This window comes from Drosophila tropicalis, unplaced genomic scaffold (genome assembly GCF_018151085.1).
Source record: "Drosophila tropicalis isolate 14030-0801.00 unplaced genomic scaffold, ASM1815108v1 contig_527, whole genome shotgun sequence".
NCBI lineage: Eukaryota > Metazoa > Arthropoda > Insecta > Diptera > Drosophilidae > Drosophila > Drosophila tropicalis.
This window is the reverse complement of record NW_027172999.1, coordinates 279,831-302,443: the sequence shown is the minus strand read 5'-3', so window position 1 is coordinate 302,443 and position 22,613 is coordinate 279,831. Positions and strand designations below refer to the sequence as shown.

Sequence of the window (22,613 nt, the reverse complement as noted above, 5' to 3'; positions counted from 1 at the left end):
AATCTGAAATCTGGGTGCTTATTACACTGTGCATTCGTTTTTGAAATGATTTAATTATGATTTATTAATGAATTAATCTGACCTTTTTTTCTGAAAGTTCAGGTATTGAATAGCAAAACCCTATTTCGGTTTTTCAAAGTTAGCTCGTTTTTTTTTATAGCGAGTTGAAAATTTTTCATTTTAGGGGTATTTTTTAGTTTGTCATATGAGCTAAATATGACTTATATATCGATTCATGCATACGACCTAAATCATCCTCATTTATTGTAGAAATATTGTTAATTATTAAATAAATTCATTTTATGAATGTTATATAACCCAAAATTACTTTAAGAAAAACTTACAATTAAGCCCATTTTTAGAGTAGTTTTAGAAGTATTTTTAATTTATAACTATTTTTTGATAGAATAATATCAAGATTAATTTAAAACAACAAATATATTATTAAATATGGAAAATTAATTTATCAAGATCAAAGTAATCCGATTAGCCACTAGCCAACGGCCAATTATGCTTTTATGGATCGCATAGTAAAATACGTTCATACGCATATTTTGCATGTTTCTAGTCCGACTTCCGATTTGGTAGTTTGGTAAAAATATATAAGATTAATTGGTCTGCAGAATTCGGTTGCGATAGTCAAAAAATTGTAGTTGGCAATCGATTTTTTCTAAATTATGGAGACGGAAATTGGCGTGGCAAAATATTAAAGTATACAAATTCTGCGCGCATACTAAAAAAATCTACATTTTAAATTTGGTGACTTTAGCTTTGTTGGTTTTCGAGAAAATCTGTTTTATTTTATTTTCGGGGGTGGAAGTGGGCGTGTCAAAATTTGTGAACGTTTTACCCCGGCGAGTGATAAGCACGGATCAGTTAGTGAAAATTTTGTTACGGCATTTCGACATAACTTTAATTGTGATGTTATATTTAATGTGTCGTGGGCGCCAAATACAGTTTGCAGAGCTTGTTATGTCGGGTTAGTTAACTGGATGCATTAAAAACAACAAAAAAAATTCCATTTGTTGTACCAATGATATGGTACAATCCAGGAGAACATGACCCAAAAAATTATTCTTGTGCCAACAATGTGACTGAACTTAACAAAAAAAAAAGAGGCGAAAAACAAAGTCTACGTCTCCGTTCCGAGTGTGCAACTGCATCTGGACCATTCCGAAAATATTCCAGTACCAAAATATCCAGACGCAGACAATGTTAGTCTTTACCCCGATGCGACTGTATTAGATGATTACTCCGTGTATATCCCCGAACCATCAGTATCAAATCACCCAGTTCTTATAACACAAAGCAAATTGGATCAAATGTTTGCAAAATTAGAGCTAACGCAGAAAAAATCAGAAATGTTAGCATCTTTTTCAAAATCCCATAACTTGTTAGCAACAGGTACAAGAGTCACAGCGTATCGAAATCGCCAGGAACACTTGAAAAAGCTCCAGATGCTATACTGGCCGAAATATGTCGGTGGACTAAGCAAATATTTCAATTCGAAGAAGATAAAAATCAAATGAAGAAGTGCAGAAAGATGAACGCGACGGAATGGAGTTTTCCACTAACGAATCGGATTACTTTGATCTTGATAAAAGAAATGAACCACAACCAAAAAGAACTCGTTTCTAATTTTCCATATTTATAAATATATTTGTTGTTTTAAATTAATATTGATATTATTCTATCAAAAAATAGTTATAAATTAAAAATACTTCCAAAACTACTCTAAAAAAGGGCTTGATTGTAAGTTTTTCTAGAACTGTAGCTGAAAAAGTAATTTTGGGTTATATAACATTCTTAAAATGAATTTATTTAACCATTAACAATATTTCTACAATAAATGAGGATGATTTAGGTCGTATGCATGAATCGATATATAAGTCATATTTAGCTCATATGACAAACTAAAAAATACCCCCAAAATGAAAAATATCAACTCGCTATAAAAAAAAAAAAAAAGGTAACCTTGAAAAACCCAAATAGGGTTTTGCTATTCAATGCATGAACTTTCCGAAAAAAAGGTCCGGTGCGGTTTGATTTTACAAACCTTCATTTTGTTGCATAGTGTTATAAATTTCTTCAACCATTTCTGTCATATTGTAACTTTGTTATTTTTAAATCTTGTCTAGGTTATTGGCTCTGCTCATATATCTTTTCTTTATTATTTTATTGTGTTTCACGTAGAGGGTCAATAAAAACTGACATACTGACACTACAGTTGGTATAAGCAGCAGCAACAAAGCATTAATGTCGTCAGTGTGATCAATAATTTTGACATTATTGACCACATTGGCCGTATTATCTTTTGCCTGGGCATCGTCGCTACCGAACCAACCCATTTGTACAATTTAAATTATTCGTTCATAAAACTTTTGTAGAACCTTAATAAAATGTGATCTCTTGTCTTTGATTTTTTTTTTTTTTTTTTTTTTTTTGTCAAAAGACAAATTTTTGTTTTATCTATCAATTTAATCTTTTTTTTTTTAATTTTTTTGTAATAATTTTTTTTTACATATACTCCTGCCTACACTCTAATTGGACGGCTTTAATGCCGTTAAAAATTTAACGGCCATCGTGATTAAGAAATATGCTTTTCATTCCACACAAAAAAATGAGTCAACATGTTGTTAGTTTTTCTGCTGCGGCAATTGATTATTGATATTGGTGTTTGAGATTATACATTTAATAATTAAAGATATTCCATTTATATATAAAATATATATTTAGATCATGTAACATATTGTCACTCATCGAAGTCGGTCGTGTTTCTTTTGCGCTCTCGCTTAATTTTTGTCTTTCCTTCTTTCGTGAAGCTAATTTTATAATATTCAATTTAAATTCATTGCCTTACTAATTTTTAATAAATCGCTATACTCATTGCGAAGTTTGCGTTAAATTTACAAACATTTGTTTATAATCAAAACTTTAACAAATGCAAATATAATTTTGTTGTTGCGCTGCTTAGTTTTTGATTTCGTTCTATTTTTTGCTCCCACCCGCGCTCTCAATTTACAGTTTATAGTTTGTTTTTGTTTGTGTGGTGTCGGTGCTCTCTATTCTTTTGTTTTCTCTTTTGATCGCGCCGTTAACTTCGCGCTGGTGACAAGTTTTTGTTGTTGTGTGTTTTAATGCAGAAAAAAATATAAATATTCTCTCTTTTTGTTTGTTCTTTCTAATTTGCATATTGCAGTTAGCTTTTGCCTTGGTTTTGGTCTCTCTTAACATAAATATACATTTTTCCCTTTTTATTTACATATTGATTTATAATTTTGTTTTTGTACAAATCAATTATTTAATAATGTCTGTCTGTTGCAAATATAATTGCAATAACCCCAGCAACACCAGAGAAGACTTTCTTTCTGCTGGTTACACAGTCAAGGTGCGGGATGGTATTGCACAGGGTGGCAGCCTTAAATGGGGCTGTGATTCGTGTCGTGGCTTTTAGCTCAAGATGCGAAGTTTTATGAAACGGACTGGGGATGCATTTAAAACCCTCTCAGCTGGCGTTCATAAGCTCCAAGAGGAGCTTTTGGCGATGGAGGTTCAATTCAGAAGTTCTAAACTTTTGATTGATTTAGGGCGCGTCCCTCAGTCCGTCGGCACATTCGTCTCTACCAGTTCCGGCTTTCGACATTGACCCTATGTCACCAAATGTACAGCAGCGGATATTGTTTAGGAGTCCGGCTTTGGCAGGTGTGGAGTCTCTTCCCATTTCCCCTGGAGACAATATCCCACCTACTAACACGATATCGGTTGTAGTTTCCGAACCTGCGGTTGCGTCTGCTGTAGCCGCTACTGCTGTGCCTAGTATTCCTAGTTCCCTTGTTGTAGTTCCACCCAAAAAGCAAATTTTTATTTCGAGGCTTGATCCCAATACTACTTCTGAAGAAGTCATAGCCTACATCCAGGACAAAGTTCAAGCACCAAACATTGCTATGGAAAAGTTCCGTTTTTCATATACTCGGGACATTTCGTCCTTTAAAATAGGTGTCTCCACAGATCTTTTTGGCAAAATATGTCATAAAGATTTTTGGCCGGAACACCTTGTTGTAAAAGAGTATACAATAAAAATAGAAAAATCGGCCTCCGATTAGCTTGCTACCTGCCTCTGTGAATAACGTTCCTTCCGTCTCGTCTGCACCTGTTGGCGAGTCAAAAAACTAATTTCGTTCCTAACTCTGGCCTATCAGAACGTACGGGGACTAAAGTCTAAACTCTCTAGACTCTATGTAGATAGTCTAGCTTTTGACTTTCACATTCTTGCCTTTACTGAGACTTGGCTCAAGCCTGATATTGCCGATGCTTCAATTTTCCCCTCAAAATATTTAATATGTAGACATGATCGGACTATCCGTAATGGTGGTGGCGTTTTGATCGCTGTTGACTCGGCGTTCTCGTCTGAAATTGTCCAGTCCTCCAATCAGGAGATTGAATTTGTTTGTGTTAAAATTTCGTTTAATTCTTTTTCTGCCTATATTAATTGTTCGTATATTCCACCACAGCCCGACTTGGCAGTATACACTCACCATTTGGAAGCTATTCAACTTATTTCCTTATATCTCTCTGACAAAGATTTGCTAATTGTTCTGGGAGATTTTAATTTACCTGGACCCTCTCATTTGATTCTTTATTACTGTTGCTCCCCTTGTCACATTGTTTCATAGATGGTCTGCTTGCGTTGTTCCTAACTCAAATAAATCCTGTCCGGAATAGTCGTAACAGATCACTAGATCTGGTATTTGTGTTGGATTCTTCCAACTGCGATATTTCCAGGACTGATCCCTTAGTTATCCCCGAAGACAACTTTCATCCAACTCTGGATATAACCATTGACCTTCCTTTTGGTGTTATGTCTCGACATAATAACTCGATGCCTCCAACCCGATGTTTTCGCAAGACAAACTTTACTAAACTTAAAAAACTCTTGTTAACTAATGATTGGACATATCTGTATAAGTATACATGTCGAGACATAATACCAAAAAGAAGGTCAATGGTGCAAGTGCACGGATATGGACTCTGCCATTTCTATCCTCTATAAAACTTTTGAGTCGTTCTTTGATGTTTGTGTCCTGATAGACCTCCTTGGACGTGCTCAGTTCCGTCAATCCAATATATGCACCTGGCCCTGATGGAATACCAGGCTGCGTATTAAGGTTTTGGCTCTAAATGTAAAGTTATGTCTTTTTATAGATGCACTCCATACTTAGCAACTTATTATCTTAACGACACTGCCTTAGAGCGGTTAGATATTATCAATGACTTAGGTGTTCTTATGGACCATAAGTTAACTTTTAATCCTCATATTTCTGCTACAGTTAGTAACAGCTATGAATGTTCTTGGGTTTGTGAAACGATGGTCAAAAGAGTTTGACGATCCGTACACAACCAAAATTCTGTATACTTCTTTAATCCGTCCTATCTTAGAGTACGGATCTTGCATATGGTCACCTCAATAGGAGACGCACCAAAGTAAAATTGAATCTGTGCAAAAGCAATTTCTGCTTTTTGCTCTTTGCGGTCTAAATTGGGAGCGCAATGTCAATTTTCCAATTTGGAGTATGAACTCCAGTAGGCTTCTTTTAATCAATCTTCCTTCTTTAATTAATCGTAGAGTAATGCTTGGTGCTATCTTTATTCATAAACTTTTAATAGGTGAAATAGACTCTCCTGAGCTATTGAACCAGTTCAACCTATCTGTACCCCGTAGACCTACTAGAAATTTTATTCCTCTATATTTAAAACACTGTAGATCTAACTATTCTTTGCATGAACCTTTTCGTGTCCTATGTTACAATCTTCTGTATCCCATAATCAGATCAGAAGCCTCTCTTTCCCTTGTTAAAACTGCTATTTTAGCACATTAAGCTCGTAATTAGCTGTAGTTAATCATAATTTGAACAGGAGGTGGACAGCGCTCTGCTTGGGCTGGCGCGAAACAGACTATGTCCTGGTGTCGTATGGGTCACTTGAACGTACTTTGCATTGCACGCGTCAAAGTCCAGACAATATTTATATATATAATAATAATCGTTGTGTTTTAGCTTAGCCTAAGAATTCTTAAGTATATAAGTTCTGCCGCTGCAGGCAGCAGAACGAGAGAGCGTAGTATGTTTTTTTTTTATTTCCATTTAATACCTCGTTTAACAAACTTTAACAAAAAGAATTAACAAAAAGAAACATATACTTGGAATAGACTTTAAATATGCTGTCCTTTGTAGAACGGCGTAGAGGCGTAGACGGCTTCTATCTCTATCAGGACTGGAGGTCCATGCGATGACCGAATGCTTATGTGATAGACCTTCAAGGTTCTATTGACCTTTCCGTTAATGCCTGTCACTTCGGCCCTGACAGTTTGGAATGGTAACTTCATGAGCCGGAACATTCTTTCGGATATGTAATTGGCTTCCGCAGCCGGGTCTAATAGCGCCCGTGAAGCATAAGTAGTGCCCTTGTGCCAAAAGTCCACGATCGCTGTACCTAGCAACTTATCTCGTGAGGACCTTGCCTCAGAGGTAAGGTAAGTCCGGACAATATTGTGAGAACTGGGCTGCGCTGGGACCGGCGCTGTCACTGCGTCACATTTGTTCTTCTTCTTCTACCGTCTCTCCGGCAAAAATCACGAAAAAAATCACTATTCTCCGCTCGGGCATCCTTGTGCAAGAGCGTATTGTGACGCGGACAATCTTTTACTTGATGTCCTCTTGCGAAACAGTTCAGACAAAGGGACTTTTTCTTTATGTGTGCCACCATCTCTGGCACCGGCATCTGAAGGAAGCGGCAACATCGACGCACCGGGTGATTCTCCTTCAAACAGAGATCACAGGATTTTGGTTTGGTGGTCACCTTGGCCTCAAATGTATTAGCCTTTCGGGTGGTTGGAAGCGGATTTCCCGGAGGTTTCGATGTGGGAACCGAAATAGCCATTGCAGTTGTATTTTCAACTGCTTCGAGCGTACGGAACCGCTCAGTGAGGAAATCGTCCATCATTTGCCACTCTGGAATGGCGTTCTTGTCTCCCAGAGATTGTTCCCACAGTGAAAGGGTGTTCTTTGGCAATTTGATGGAACAGAAAAATACGAACATGCCTCCCCAAGTGGTTACTGGCAGGCCACAGTGGTCAAAAGCACGAAGCAGAGCATTCTGATGATCCTGTAATGCTTTTCCGGACTCAAGGAAAATTTGAGGCAGGTCAAGAAGTGCCCGGAATTGGCTGTTCACGATAAGTCGCTTATTTTCGAAACGCTGTTTGAGTGCATTCCATGCCGTTTCAAAACCATCATTTGTAAGCGGGAATTTTGCTACAATGAGGTTGGCTTCACCCCTCGTTTTCGCTAGGAGATGGTACAGCTTTTCAACGGGGGGAATTCGCGATATGTAAATGGCTGTAAACAAGTCCCGGAACGTGGGCCATTTTAAGTAATCTCCCATAAAGACTTCTGTGTCAATGGGTAGCAATCGACAGCCTCGTTCTGCTGGTGCAGAGGTAGGCCCTTGACGGATCGGAGGAGTGGGAGCAGACGCTTCGTGGATAAGCTCGTTTAATCGAGCCGTGCATCGCTCGTAAACTTGATAGCATTTGTCATATTTAGCTTGGATGGCTAAATCTTCAGAATTATCGTCTTTACCATCTGGGAGTGCCTCACATTTCTCATATTCCTGCTCGACCTTCTCCCACAACGCTTGAACTCGATCACGACGGACTTGGAGCGTAAATACGCTGACCTCGGACAGTGAAGTGACGTGGGTGTCGACTTCAAACTGAGTTAGTTTATGGCTAATGGAGACAAACTTCTTCAAAGCCATGGTGGAAGCAACTAAAACCCTTTTGGTTTCGGACCGAGTGACTCTTGGGGCGGTTACCAAAATCTGTGGAAGTGGTACCAATGATTTGACCTCTTTTAGGCTTGATGGTGCGGACGTGAGAGCTAATGAACTAGAGAGGGTTTAAAATACTCGGGAAGGAGGAGTAGTAGGGCTGGTGCTCCTCTGGCGCTGACCTGGAGCAGCAATTGAGGATTTGCTCGTGGCCGCAGTGTTCTCAGCTTCTTTCTCGTCTTTTGACGGGCTCGTGCTCATAACCCCAGAGAATGGCGGTTATAAAGTAGTGAGCTGGTTTGGCAGGGCTTGAAAATTAGCGAAAAAGACAAAATGGAACGGTTGGGAAAAACTGGAACACTACCAAACCACTCAAAGAACGGCTATGAAACGCCTTGAAATAGACAAAAAATCCAGAAAACGAGCTGGTACGTTTGTGATGACTTGGAACAGTGCCAAAAAAACCCTAGGAATGGCTTTGAACGCCTTGGAATTGAAATATAAAACCCAATGATACGACTTGGGACACTTGGAACACCTTGGAATTCAAATATATAGCCAAAGATACGACTTGAAACGAGTGGAAACACTTTGGAATTGAAATATACCCAAAATTCGACTTGGAACGCGTGGAAACACTTTGGAATTGAAATATAACCCCAATGATACGACTTGGAAACGATTGGAACAATTTGTGAATTCAATATTAAAAAGCCCAAGATACTACTTGGAAATAATTGGAAAAATTTGGGAATTCAATATTTAAAAAAACCCAAGATACGACTTGGAAACGATTTGGAATCAGAACTAACAAAAGCGCGGAACACAAATTTTTAATAATTAAATATTATTTGATCTTTCCCTCAACGTGACCCTTCAACATATCTACCCCACAAGGTGCCTGCCAACCCAGGGTATACAGCACAGCTACTTTTGATCGTTTGCTTTGTATCGGTGTTTGGCACATGAGCTTGCAGCTGGCCTGTATACTGCAGTTGAGCTGGACTTATGTATGCACGTACGTATATGTATAGGATGCAAGGGGTAGCTGGATTTTGTTTGCGGTGATGGAAAAATAAATATATTTGTGTGCGAAAAATATGGAATACGTGGAATATGTATGGGTATATGGAAATGAAAATGAATATGTAAAATTTTATATATGGAAAATATGTATATATATATATATGTCTATGAATATGTATATATGTGTGTATGGACCTCAGTTTATACTATATACAATGCATCGTTTAACAAACATTAACAAAAAGAACAAACAAAAAGAAAGATGTACTTGGGATAGACTGCTGTCCTTTGTGGAACGGCTTAGAGGCAGTGCTTCACAAAGGTGTCGGCAGAGTTTAGAGTTCGCCCGATCTTTGTCGTTGATCTACGCGCAGGCTGCGCATAACTATGCCTACAAAAGCGTTGACGGCGTTCCAGTTGCTTGAACTTGCCATCATTTGATCTGGGAAGTTTCCCACGCATAATGAATTGCCGATATTAGTAGATAAACTTTGCCGTTCTCTGGCAAAGAGGCTACAGGTAAACAGCACATGCTCTGCGTCCTAAGCAAATCCTTCTCCGCATGGGCATGTTGGCTCCGCTTGTCGAAAACAACCATGTTCACTAAGGGCTTGTGTCAAGTAGAAGTTGACCTCTCCATACTTTCTTGATGTGCGCAGCATGTTGATCTAATGCCTCCGCTATAGCTCGCAACGGTCATGGTGTGCGCCCATATTGGTGCTGCATATAATATAATTGATCTGGTCACGCTCATCAATAACATGCGTCTCTTCTGTTTGGGTCCTCTCGTGTTTAACATGATGCGAGAGAGAGACCGCATCGACTCTGAAGCCTTACGCTGGAGGTGCCTGAGGTGCTCACGGAATGATGGAGGTGTATCTATCCATACGCCGAGGTATCGTGTGGCTCTTTTTTATTCGATTGTAGTACCTTCTACCTGTATTTTCGCAGCATCGACCCTTTTCCTGCTGGAGATAAGCACCGCCTCGGTCTTGTGGGCAGCCAGCGTCAAGCTTACTGAGCTCAACCACTCTGTAGTTCGGATCAATGCCGTGTTTGCAACTTCTTCTTCTTTGAAACAAACACTAGTGTGACGTCGTCTGCATATCCCACGACTTCGCACCCTTGGGGCATGCTGAGCCTTAGAAGTCCACCGTACATAGTGTTCCATAACAGACGGCTCAAGACTGACCCCTGGGGGACTCCTGCGGATACACTGCGCACTCGCAATTGCCTATCCTCGAAATAGCTTCAAATAATGGCTTGAAGGTATGCGGGGACTCTGAAGTGGCTTATGGAATCTAGAATGCATCCCCAGTCTGCGGAGTTAAATGCGTTTTTGATGTCCACTAGGCAATATTTATTGTTACCTACCTTCCACCGGACGCCTTCTATAGCGTTCGAGGCAATATTTCCGACTTTATTTATTGCGTCAGTGGTAGAACGCGCCTTCCGAAATCCCTATTGATTTGAGGATAGATCGCCTCCAGCATGAATCGCGTCATTCAGCCTATTATATATTAGTTTCTCTAGTACCTTACCAATGGAGCCGACTAGACAAATCGGTCTATAAGACGATGCCTCCTCTGTAGGTTTCCCTAGCTTTGGAATTAGCACTAGGTTTTGCGATTTCCACCTTCTGGGAAACACTCCTTCACGCAGGCATTGCGAGTATGTTTTAGCAAATGGGTCGGGGCGTAGTACCATCGCCAACCTTAATGCGCGATTAGGAATAGAATCCGGGCCTGGGGCCTTCTCGGGCTCGAAACACCTGGTAATATTGAGAACTTCATCATGTTACAGGTTCAATTTTATAATGTTTAGCTGGAACTGGGCATCTCTGAGATAGCGTTACGATCCTAGTCGGAAATAGGTCGTATATTACCTTGGCTGCCTCCTCCAGGCCCGGACTGGGACACTAAGGGCCACATTCTTGAAAAAATATGTCGAGGAAACTGAAAGGTACACTTTTTTAGGTTTTACATCAAGTATGATCTTGTATGTGAATTAAACGAAAACGACTTCTTACAAACAAACAAACAATTTTATTTGCCTATCTTTTTTAACAATGCACTTATATGTACGTAAGGCGTAATTTTACTATATTTAATCATTAAGCAGTCAAAAGTTTTTGCAGTAAATTGCTCTGTAAGGATAAGGCTTTGATAATGCGTTCATTTTCAATTTCATTCAAGTTTTTCTTTTCAACTGCCATAAGCAAGAAAGTTTCTAAATGGCTTTGCGTCAAACAGCTTCTCAATCTATTTTTGACATATTTTAACTTTGAAAATGAACGTTCGCAAGCTACTTGCGTACAAGAAAGTGTCAAAAGAAAGTTATTTTGGGATCCTACGTTAAGCAAAGCTATAATATAAATATAAATGCCTCTAAAAGCGCTCTCCCTTTGGCATTGGTTAGATTGGTGCCCCCTTTTTCATTGGTTAGATTGGTGCCCCATTCAACAGCCCAGGCGTTGAAATCCCCAGCTATAATAACTGGACTGCAGGTACGTGCGTCTGCCGTAAGATCGTCTAAGGCAATATTGAAGCTTTGGATGTTCAGACTTGGTGGCAAGTAGCAGCTGTATACTCAGTGTCCGCTTTTGAATGCCCTGACATAGTGCTCCTTGGTTATTATGGAACCATGCAGTAGTGATGGCGTTCCACAAGCCCAGATCGCTGCCTTTCCAGAAATACTGCAGGATCAGTTGTTTCCAGTTCTGGCCTTAAATGGTTCGCTTATAATGGCTATGTCTGTGTTAGACTCACCCACCGTCTGTGATAAACTTAATCATCGTTATTGTGTTTATGGGTCTCGTTGGATTACTGCCCGTTTGCGGAGGGGCATCTCTGGCTGCCAGCTACGAGTGAGAGTGTAGTCAGTCCTTCTGCTGCACATAGAAAACATTTGGCCTCATTCCTCAGCAGTCCCGAATTTTATGACCGCTGGTTCCGCATTTTAAACACCAGCCACTTCAGTCAACGTCACTATTGCATGTGGCAGCGACGTGACCAGTTCTTAAGCACTTGTAGCATCTAACTGGGGCATTATTAATTCTGATTCGACACAGTGACCATGCCACTGTAATCTTATTGACCTTGAGGATTGTCTCTGCGGTTGTTGCCGGAACACATATGAGCGCTTTCTGGGTATCACGGTATGATGGGCGGAGACTTTTGACAGCCCTTGGCTCCAGATCAATTTTTAACTTGGTAGAAAAGGCTGCTACCATCTCTTTTACGGTTGTCTCGGTCCAGTATTTCCAGCCTTATATTATCAGTGGGAGCGCGAGTTTCGAACTTGGCGCCCAGCACATTGCCAATATCTTCTTTAAGCTTCTAAAGGTTATCTGCTCTTCCCTTATTTAGCTCGAGGAGTAAGTTCGCTGTGCGCCTCACCTAGGTACCTCCAACGGCTTTCATTTTTTCATCTTAGAAAACCGACTCTGCTAACCGACTCTGTTTAACAAGTGTGTATATTCTCCAACGGCTTTCATTTTTTCATCTTGGAAAACCGACTCTGCTAACCGACTCTGTTTAACAAGTGTGTATATTCTCAAATCGCAGGAAGCTTCTTTATTTGACAAGATTTCGGAACGACTTGGACTACGCGACCGTACTTGGTGAGAAGAAAAACTTTAGTATGTATGTATGTATATACTTATATGCATATGTCTTAAATATTTGACAGGCGCGTAAGGCATAGGGAATATGCTGACGAGGCAGATCCCACGCTGGTGGTCAGCTACACATAAGTGGACGATCGCATTACATTTGTTTATATTTTGCACTCGCCTTGTTTATGCATAGCGACAATGTGTCACTATGAGAACATATGTATAGTATACACTAGAGGTGGAGAAATATCGATAGTGGACGCCATCGATGGTGGGTGATAGTTTTTTCGAAACCATTGGTAGTGACGATAGTACTATCGTTAGTGGATCGATAGACAAAAAAAAAAAAAAAACAGTGCAACAGTTGTTTGATTTGATGCTAAAAAAAATCTAATATTTTGTTAGATTATTTTATTAATTTTTTGTTAATAACAAGATAATTTGCTTAGGATTACTTTTTAAGTTTTCATACATATTTTCATGTACATATATACATCATTTCATTTAAGAATATTACTTAATCCAAGGATTTTCGTTTAAAAATAAACGAACGCTTATGTTTTCTTCCTTAAGTCGCGTTCTTCTGTCAGAAACAAATTTTCCCTCCTTCGGACTCGAAAGATGTTGCGGGGATGCACAAATATCTTGAAATTTACTTATTCATACATGGAAAGTCCATCTGGTTAACCTGTAATAAAATTTAATGTTAAAAATTATATGTTATCAATAATTAATTATTAAATTTAATCCATATCTTGAAGATTAATCCATATCTCCAAATACTGCTGCTTGACGATTATGGCATTAGAGCGCGCATTTCCACGTTTATCGTTGGCACGGGGATCTAAGAAATCAAGGAAGGAGTCCTGCGTCTTGGTGCTGAGGTCCAAATCGGCGTTGATTGGGATTTCCTCACTAGTGCAATTCACCAATTTGCTGAAATCCATCTCTTTTAAACCTCGGATCTACTATTCTCGACACAATTCGTTCCTCGTATGTAGACAGCCGTTTTGAAATGGACTCCAATAATGGACTCTCCTTCCTGAGTTTGCAATTGTGGTGATAGACTTAGTATTTTTCGGTACTGTAGTATAGTGTATGCACATACGAGTTCTTATTACTCAACGTAAATATTGAGCGGCAACACTTTGTTAGCCGAATATGCCTAGGGTATTGCCTTTGTCACTCAGCGACAGCGCCAAGTTATTGCACACATTTCAAGTGCAAACGTAATATGATATGCACTCATTGCATTCATCGCTTAGAGCCGGGTCAGCATGTTTCCCATACTGACCGCTAATATACATATGTGCATGCATAGCTCACACTCTCTGCCCGTCTTACATATTGTTACTTTACTTATATATAATGTTTATATAAAACGGCTGCTCTGCCGATGTGCCGACAGTTAGCAAGCCATTAGCTAAGAGAACCAAATTCATACAATAAAAGACATTCAATCAATCAACACCTACTGATAATACAGTACAGGCCATATTTCACTAATTTGATGGAAAAATGACAATATTTTTTCAATATCTTTTAGAAAATTTATTTCTTCTGCCGTAGATGGAAGAACATCATGCTTAGTGGACAGTAGAACCGTTGCAATAGCTTGGGACGTTGCCAGGATTCGTTGTATCATGTAATAGAAACTGTTCCACCTTGTAGGCATTTCTTGTAAAAGGGTGTGAGCAAATTTATCTTGAACACTTTGAATTTTTCATTTACTATGGAACTTTTCTTAAAAAATTTCACTATCACCTTACATTTTGTAAATAAAGCCTTAAATACTTCGTCTTTATCCAATTTGAGTCCATCTTGGACAACCAAATTTAAGGTATGAGCAAAGCATGGAAGATTCCGTATATTTAATAATTCGCACGCTTTTAGCATTGCACTGGCATTGTCTGTAACGACGCAAATCGTTTTTTCGTGAACATCCCAAAAGTTTAGTGACTAGTTGGGTCAATTAACTTGCGTGTGGCTAACGATGCTGTTTTTATGGTATACTCATGGAGAAAGTTTCATGTTACGGTTATAAAGTTTACATTTGCACTTGAGGTCCACAAGTCGCATGTGACGGCAATATTTAAAATCATTCTTTCGCTTACTAATTGCATCGTAGAATACGCCTCTTTTCAAATACGAGTCCATAGAGCGCATACTGGACCTGCAACTGCTGCTTGTAGATGCTGTGTTGGCGTTATCAGGATTGTGCTAGAATCCGGTGCATGGTCTTTTAATCTGGATGAAATCTTTTTAAATGGTCCCGCAAATTCGAAGTGTTTCCGCTTGTTTTATATTCTTTTGCGCAGTTTAGGCACTTTTCAAATTTTTTGGAGGAGTCTGAGGAGATGCAGTCGCAAACCGGAGTAGAGCCGCGACGTTTACCTTGTATTTCGCTTAAAAAATACGTCATGATAATTACCTTTCTGAATGAAGCGATCCATTTCTTTGAAATTTATCAACTTTTAAATTTAATCACTTTAAAATTCACAAAGAAAATTGCACTTATACTAAGGGTCAGTCTTGTAAATATTTGTATATTTTATTTATATTTATTGTTGTGACGTAGGGTAGAATGGATGAGGGTAGTATATTTGGAAAATGGGCTTTTCTAATGCTAACTAATTTTTTGCAGGTGTCCAGCAGGTGTACGGTAGAGAGTTCTAGACCACATAAGTGGCAGTTCGGTTTTGGGTCTCCTGACAATACATGGCTGTGGGTGCCATTGCAGTATCCTATCCGGAGTCGGGTATAGTGTTTTTGATAGTGATTTTGACTCGGGATGTGTTGATAGGGAACTTGACTTTTCCAAGTTTGGGTTGCAGTTCCTGTATCTGTGATGAAAGTTAGCCCAGATTTCGATTTTTTGAGAGTGGAGCTGTTTGAGAATAACTTTTCGCAGATCTTTTTCCGCTGAGGGTAGTATCATGATTGTGGGATACTTTGACATTGCTTTTGCTGCATTGTCAGCCAACTCATTGCCCCTAATGCCCCTGTGGCTGGGGACCCAGAATATGTTAAGTTTTAGAGGGGTTTTTATTAAACTCTCCCGTATCTGCACGATTGTTGGGTTTGTGTTAGATATATTCTTGACAGATTCTACAGTCGATAGGCTATCGGTACATATAGTAAACTTTCCGGTTTTGCCTTGTGCGTAAACGATGGCTTTCAGAATAGTTTCTGCTTCGGCTGAAAATACAGAGTAGTATTCTGGTAGTGATCCTGCTGATAAAATTTTCCCATTGATGTCAACGCATGCGAATGCAGTGAGTTCAGATGATTTTGTTGCGTCAGTGAATATCCACGTTCGATTATCGTAAAATTTCTTGGCTGTTTCATTATAAAATAGTTGGCGGAAAGTTTCCCCGTTCGTGTGATTTTTTGGAAATTCCTGTAGCGCGCAGTTAATGGAGGATTGTCTAAGAAGCCATGAAGGGACGCTGGAGATTTTCGGTGTTGTTGGAGTTGCGATGTTCCATTCTTTGGAGAGAGCGGCGCATCGGCGTATTGTGGAGAGGTATCGGTAAGTTCTCCGTTGTTTTATAGCCTTCCGTACCACAGTTTGAAGGAGCTGGTTGGGTGAGCAGAACATTTTCGAGATAAGCAGGGCTGTAGTTTCTACAACTCTGTCCTCTATTGTTGACAAACCCGCTTCTGCTAGGACGCATTTTATTGGAGATGTTGGAAAGGCGTTGATACTGCGACGAACCGCTGTGTGGTAGGCTGGTTTAAACAGGCGAACATGTGACTTTGCGCACCAGCCGAATATTGGCAACGCGTAATCTATTTTGCCAGTATAAGAGCCCTGGCGACATTTATAAGACTATTTGTATTTATTAAGGAATGTTTGGAGCTAAGATATTTTATAATGTTTAGTTTTTTTTCAAGGTTATCTCTGAGATACAGACAGTGATTTTTAAATGTCATTCTCTTGTCGAAATATAGGCCTAATATCTTAAGAGCCTGGACGCATTCTATAGTAAAGTTATTAAAGCTTAAACTAGAGTATGTACATCTTTTTTTTTTACAAATGTGCAAAATTTTACATTTACTGGGAGATAGGGTTGCACCAGAGCCCAGACCCCAGTTTTGTTAAGTCCTTGATTTTACTAAAGATTAAGGCATCATCTGCGTACATGATTGATTGAATTTTTTTATGATTAGATACAATTTTGTTGATTTCTTCAAATGCTATAATGAATAGAATAACCGATAATGGCGATCCTTGGGGAATGCCAGTATATAAATTGTGATAGTTTGAAAGTACGTTGTTGATCCTGACTCGAAATGAGCGGCGGGACATAAAAGCTTTCACTATATTGAAGACTTTCGTACCCACCCCCCATTGTTCGAGTTGCTGAAGAACAGTATGGGCTCCCACGCGATCAAATGCCTTTTCGAAATCAGTTGCCAACAGCGTGACATGATTTCTTGAGGAAAGGGCGTCTGACACGAAGTGCTGCAAGTGCAGCAGAGAGTCCATCGTACTGTGTTTGGGTTTGAAGCCTACTTGGTTCGAGCTGATCAGTTTATTTTTGGTAGCGTACCATAAGAGTCTACGGGCGATCATTTTTTCGAATGTTTTGGCGATTTATGGAAGTAATGAGATGGGTCGATAGCTAGCAACTTCATCAGATGGTTTGTTTGGTTTTGGGATAGGTACAATGATGGCAGATTTCCACACGTGGGGGTACTGACCAACCGAAAATATATTGTTGTATAGGTTTAAAAGGTCTGCTTTGCCTGTGGCGGGCAGTTGTTTAAGCATTGGATACGAGATTCTGTCGGTGTTTTGCCTTTAGCCTTTGTTAGGGCAGTTTCTAGTTCTAATTCTGTGAAATCGTATTCGAGTTGTTTAGCAGATAGACTAAGTCTACCAGGCGCATGAACATACTCAAGGGATGCTGCCTTTTGTTGCCTGTATTGAATGTTGAAGTTGCAGTCCTCGGAATACTTTGACCAAGTTGTGGCAAATATGTTCGATATTTCTAAGGGTGCCGTTATTAATGTATTATTAGCTCTGATACACTTAAGCTGGGGAGGGGGACTCCCACCAGGGATTTAATGTCGCGCCAGACTTTTTTGGAGGAGGATTGGGGAGAAATATTGGATGTGAAGGCACCGAGGCTCTCACGTTTGGCTTCTTTAACTGCACGCTTAAAGAACGCATTTGCTCTTTTGTAAGCTATGAGGTTAGCATCTGTCATTTTGTATTTATAGGTTTGCCACAATTTTTGCTTTTTATCCCGAAGATCTCCCAGATTTTTATTCCACCAAATTATTTTTCTTTTAAATGTGTGGGGTTTGGTCTGTGGAATTGCCTTATTTGCCGCCATCCGCATTGATTTGGTAATTTGGGAGACTTGCAGTTGAATGTCTGCATTTTGTGTGAAAGAGGTGTGGGTATTATAGTTTAAACGGAACAATTCCCAATTGGCTAAATCAATTTTGAATTTTGGGGAGAATTTAGACTTTTCAAAATGAAACTGATTTAGTATTTCAGTTTTGACTGGGAAGTGATCGCTGCTGTATAAGTCGGGTAAAACTTCCGGACAATATATATTGACGCTTTTAAAACAAAAAATTTATCGTTTCAGTTTATATGTGACCCGTCTTATTTAATTGCCATTTCTAAGCGTCTTCAAAGTAGTGGATACTGCGTTGAGAAAAGTGAACATATTTTTTACGCACATGTATGAAATATTTTTAAGCATATACTGAAATCATTAAGTTAAAGAAATCTTATATGTTTCAGGATCTGGTAAAATTAACTTCTGATCAACATGATTCATACAAGGTATTTTTAAAAAAACTACAGATTCTACCGGGTGTAGAAAACATATATGACAACGTAAAACAATAGAAATATTTAATAAAAAATAATAATTTAATTATAATAAATATTGTAATTAGTCAGATGTTTTTTAATCAAGGCCCATTCAGACTAATCGAAATAGCTATTCAGACACTAAGGATTTAAAAATGTCAAGCAATACGGTGCCATATAATCATTTGTATATAAATCTGTATAGAAATTCATTCAGTTCTGTTTTTTCAGTGCGTTTTAACATAACTTATTGACAATTACCTAAGCTTTGCTAGTCCTATAGAGAGAAAGATTTTACATAATCAAATATAACGTAAACTTAATATAGTCAGAGATTTTCACTCACAACAAGTATTTTGTATTGCCTCAAGTTTTTTTCTTTAACCTGCTAAGGTCAACCAAAATTTTTGTGAAAATAAATTAGTGTTTAAAACGAAATTCTTCGCGCGTCTTTATTCATTGGTTGATACACCCCAACAAACTTACCGTACGAGCAAAAATCGGCCACCGCCAAGTGTTGGTACTTAAAGGCTATTTGTGGCCCTGCCAAGAACATCAGTGATCAGTTGATATTAATATTTGACCGCTCTTAAAAATTATGGTAATTTTAAGCTTCATAATAGCGGACGTTGACGATACTATGCGCAGTACGTTCAAGTGGCCTCTACGACACCAGGACAAAGCCTCTCACGCGCCCAAGATCCAAGAGCTTTAAATAAAACAATTTCTTGGCATCAGTTTATACCCAAATTATTGAATTACGATTAAAAGTAAAGTAAGTAACATACTAAAAATTACTTTACTTTATATCATAACCCATCCCAAGTTTTTTATACCGATGTTCTCGGCCACGGATCTGCCCCAGGTTTGTTGTACTTGTTTTTATTTATTGACATCTATACGTCTTTTGTGCTTTGTTTTATGTACTTGTTCAACAATTATATAAGCCTAACCTTAAATTACTTTTGTTTCGTATAGTAAAATTTTATGCATTCGTTAAAGTGTTTTCTTATTAAAATTGTTTTATTTTTTCCACAAACGCACAACATTTTAAGATATTTTACATTTTTTGACGCAACTTTGAGTTTTAGCATGCTGTCTGTGCCAACAAATTCTTTGCGATATGCGAATGTGCCAGTGACACAGATCCAAAGCACCAAGTTGTTGTTGATTGCCTTTCCCCTTTTGACTGCATGACAAAGAATTTAAGGGGCTCGTAGTAAACCATACTATAAGGAAGACAGTGGATTTCCATGTTATTTTAAAGAGCTATGGACATTAATAACAATGTGATAGTTTTTTTCAAAAAAAAAAAAAAAAAAAAGACATGGCAAAATTTGATGGTTTCACCCTATTTCGGGTCCTGCGAATTTTTAAGTTATCACGATGGTTTCTTACAACATTTTTTGCTAGAGTTTTTTTTTATCAAAGTTGACATTTTTCGAAATGGATCTTTTTCTTATTTGCTTCTAACATCTAAAATATTCATTTTTTTAACTTTCTTTAGCAAAGTTTCTTAGAATTTAAAGGGTTACAAATAATTGGAAGACATTTAGCCTCTAAATCCGTCCGTTACCGAGATTTGTGAAAAAATGAGAAAAAAAAAATCGTGACCCTATTTTTTTATGTTTTCTTTCTCGCATTTTGCTAAAATTGATATTATTCCATTTGAAGCTTGATCATTATATGAGAACTTAACTGCTCAATGGCAGCAGAAGAGACACCAGACCTATCTAATTTACGATTTATAAAATGACCACATAATCAAATTGAATTTTTTTTAGATATGTTAACAAAATTAAACTAACTGTAGTTCTTTAGTTTTTGGAAAATATTTATACAGTCGGTATAATCTGGTATCCCAATGACAAATGAAGCACATGTTTTTAGTATAACCCGCTTGCAAGCCAGTGAGTAGAGCAACAACTTTTAGGTCAGTACATATTTTCCATTGATGTTTTCTATACTGAACACAATCCAAAATTAGTTTCATTGAATCGATAAACAATTGTCATTCCTTTAGTTTGTACGTGCAATTCATATGTTCCATTAACCCAATGATATTTTTGCAGTATGCAAACGTATTATTGCCGTTTATTTTGAAAAAGTCCAAAAGTCTCTTCCTATACCCGTACACTTTTACATCCTTAGACAAAATGTTAACAGATCGTAAATGATGTGCTAAAGAGTTCGCTTGCCTTTGCGACAATTTTAGTTGTCTTACTATCGTATAAAATCGAGCTTGGGATATCTAGAGATGTTGGCAAGTTTTATCGATTTGGGATGGATCATACGTTGAAAGTAACTCTTCAGGTTTCTGTTCAGCTTTGACATCTTTGTAATTGTATTAAACTCCGAATAAGGTACTGTGCATATTGAACACTTTTATAGACCATAGAACTCTTCTTTAGGTTTGCGAGTTTATTCTGGCATGCGTAGCAGTTATCCGAATGATGCCATTGTGAATCTATCTAATTCATTGGAATGCCGATATTTTGCGTCTACTCCTAGGGCTCGTAAATTTTCCACACACGTAGCAAAATCCGCCAAAACTTGGGGGACACTTGTTCGCAAGTCAAAATTACGATTAACATCTATGCTTATTTGCCGATATCAGTAGAATAGCGGTAAACGGCTTACGTAGTTAAGGCTCATGGGAAATACATAAATATTTCTAATATCAAGGGCGTAACCAGTATTTAAGTTTGTAAGGAGTAACATTTTTGTTCTCTTAACATAACTTTTATAATGCATTATAAAGTTCACCTATAACTAAATTGATTTAAATGCACCCCTCCCCCTCCACCGTGCTCAATCCAGGCTACGCCCTTGACAACTATTGTTATCAAATAATTTATATGCAGTTATTATACCGACTGTATAAATATTCTCCAAAAACTAAAGAACTACAGTTAGTTTAATTTTGTTAACATATCTAAAAAAAAATTCAATTTGATTATGTGGTCATTTTATAAATCGTAAATTAGATAGGTCTGGTGTCTCTTCTGCTGCCATTGAGCAGTTAAGTTCTCATATAATGATCAAGCTTCAAATGGAATAATATCAATTTTAGCAAACTGCGAGAAAGAAAACATAAAAAATAGGGTCACGATTTTTTTGTTTTACATTTTGTCACAAATCTCGGGAACGGACGGATTTACAGGCTAGATGTCTTCCCATTATTTGTAACCCTTTAAATTCTAAGAAACTTTGCTAAAGAAAGTTTTAAGTAAAGCAATTTTGTTTAATTGCAGTTCTCCGAAAATATAAAATTTTGATGCAGATTTTAATATGAATGAATGTGATTCAGATGATCGGTTCAGGTGATTTGTAAATCACTCGAGTTAGATGTAGAATTGTTAAATTAAATGAAAATAAAAAGGTGTTTCCCACGTAATCTTCGCCTGCAGCTTAATAATATAATTGTTAACAAATTCCTAAAAACCATTTTCTTATTTTTTTTTACCTTCCGATTGCACGTTTCAAGGGAGAGAGTTGAACTTAAGCCAAACTTATCTCAAAACGATGCGAAATGTCCTTTTATAGCCGAAGTTGCGGCTGAGATTTTGCCGTGATGGATGGCTAGTCCATGTGTAGGTTGAGCGGAAGACTATTATGCCCGGCTTTAATCTAAACGCGGAAAAGTTGTTGTTGTCTTCGCCTACCTTCTTATTCTGACAGACTTCTTATTAATCTTCCCCCACTTTATAACCGTAGGCTTGTTTTTGGCATTCTCTTTCTCCATAAGCTAGTCAACGGCGAAGTCATTTCTACCAATTTACTAGATACGCTATATTTTTGTGTTCCCTCACGTCGGACCAGAAACTTTTTTCCTATTCACCTTAGTAGATGTCTGACTAACTACTCCCCTTACGAACCTTTTCGTGTTCTTTGCCAATCTTTTAACAACTTTTCTCACCTTATCTCTCCTCATCTTTCTGTCCCTTCTCTTCGCGCTAAACTTTTTAATCATCTACAGCGAAACCAATAAAAATATTCTGGACTTGGATTAACTGCAACTCATCCCTGACCACATTGGCTGTGAATCGGTGCATAGCTGGCACCTTGTGCAAATAAAACACCTCCACCGGGTCGGGGATGTTTAGTTGTGTATAAAGCTAAGCTACCTTCTTCATTTAATTACTATCTATCTTTAGCTTAAGCTTTTTCGTCGACTGCTGTGTTAGTTGACGTAAATAAATAAATAAATAAATAGTAGGTTTACAAAACAGTGTTTATTGCTATGAGTGTGTGTAATAGAGAGTGAAATTGGATTTTAATGAAAAATATGTCATTCGACGGAAAATT

The 22,613-nt window shown here is 38.1% G+C and overlaps 1 protein-coding gene and 1 long non-coding RNA gene across 2 annotated transcripts in view; both read left to right on the top strand.

Annotated features, from left to right (window-relative positions):
* LOC137574977 (probable transcriptional regulatory protein MYPU_6240) overlaps positions 1-18,743 on the top strand; it is a 50,644-nt gene extending 31,901 nt beyond the window's left edge. Inside the window, exons 3-4 of the mRNA XM_068287399.1 lie at positions 18,076-18,171; positions 18,234-18,743. Coding sequence (XP_068143500.1) covers positions 18,076-18,171; positions 18,234-18,341 — 204 coding nt within the window. The 3' untranslated portion in view covers positions 18,342-18,743. The remainder of the gene's footprint in view (positions 1-18,075; positions 18,172-18,233) is intronic.
* Positions 1-22,613, top strand: part of LOC137574978 (uncharacterized) — a 106,329-nt gene that overhangs the window by 55,591 nt on the left and 28,125 nt on the right. The gene's annotated exons all lie outside the window — the stretch shown is intronic.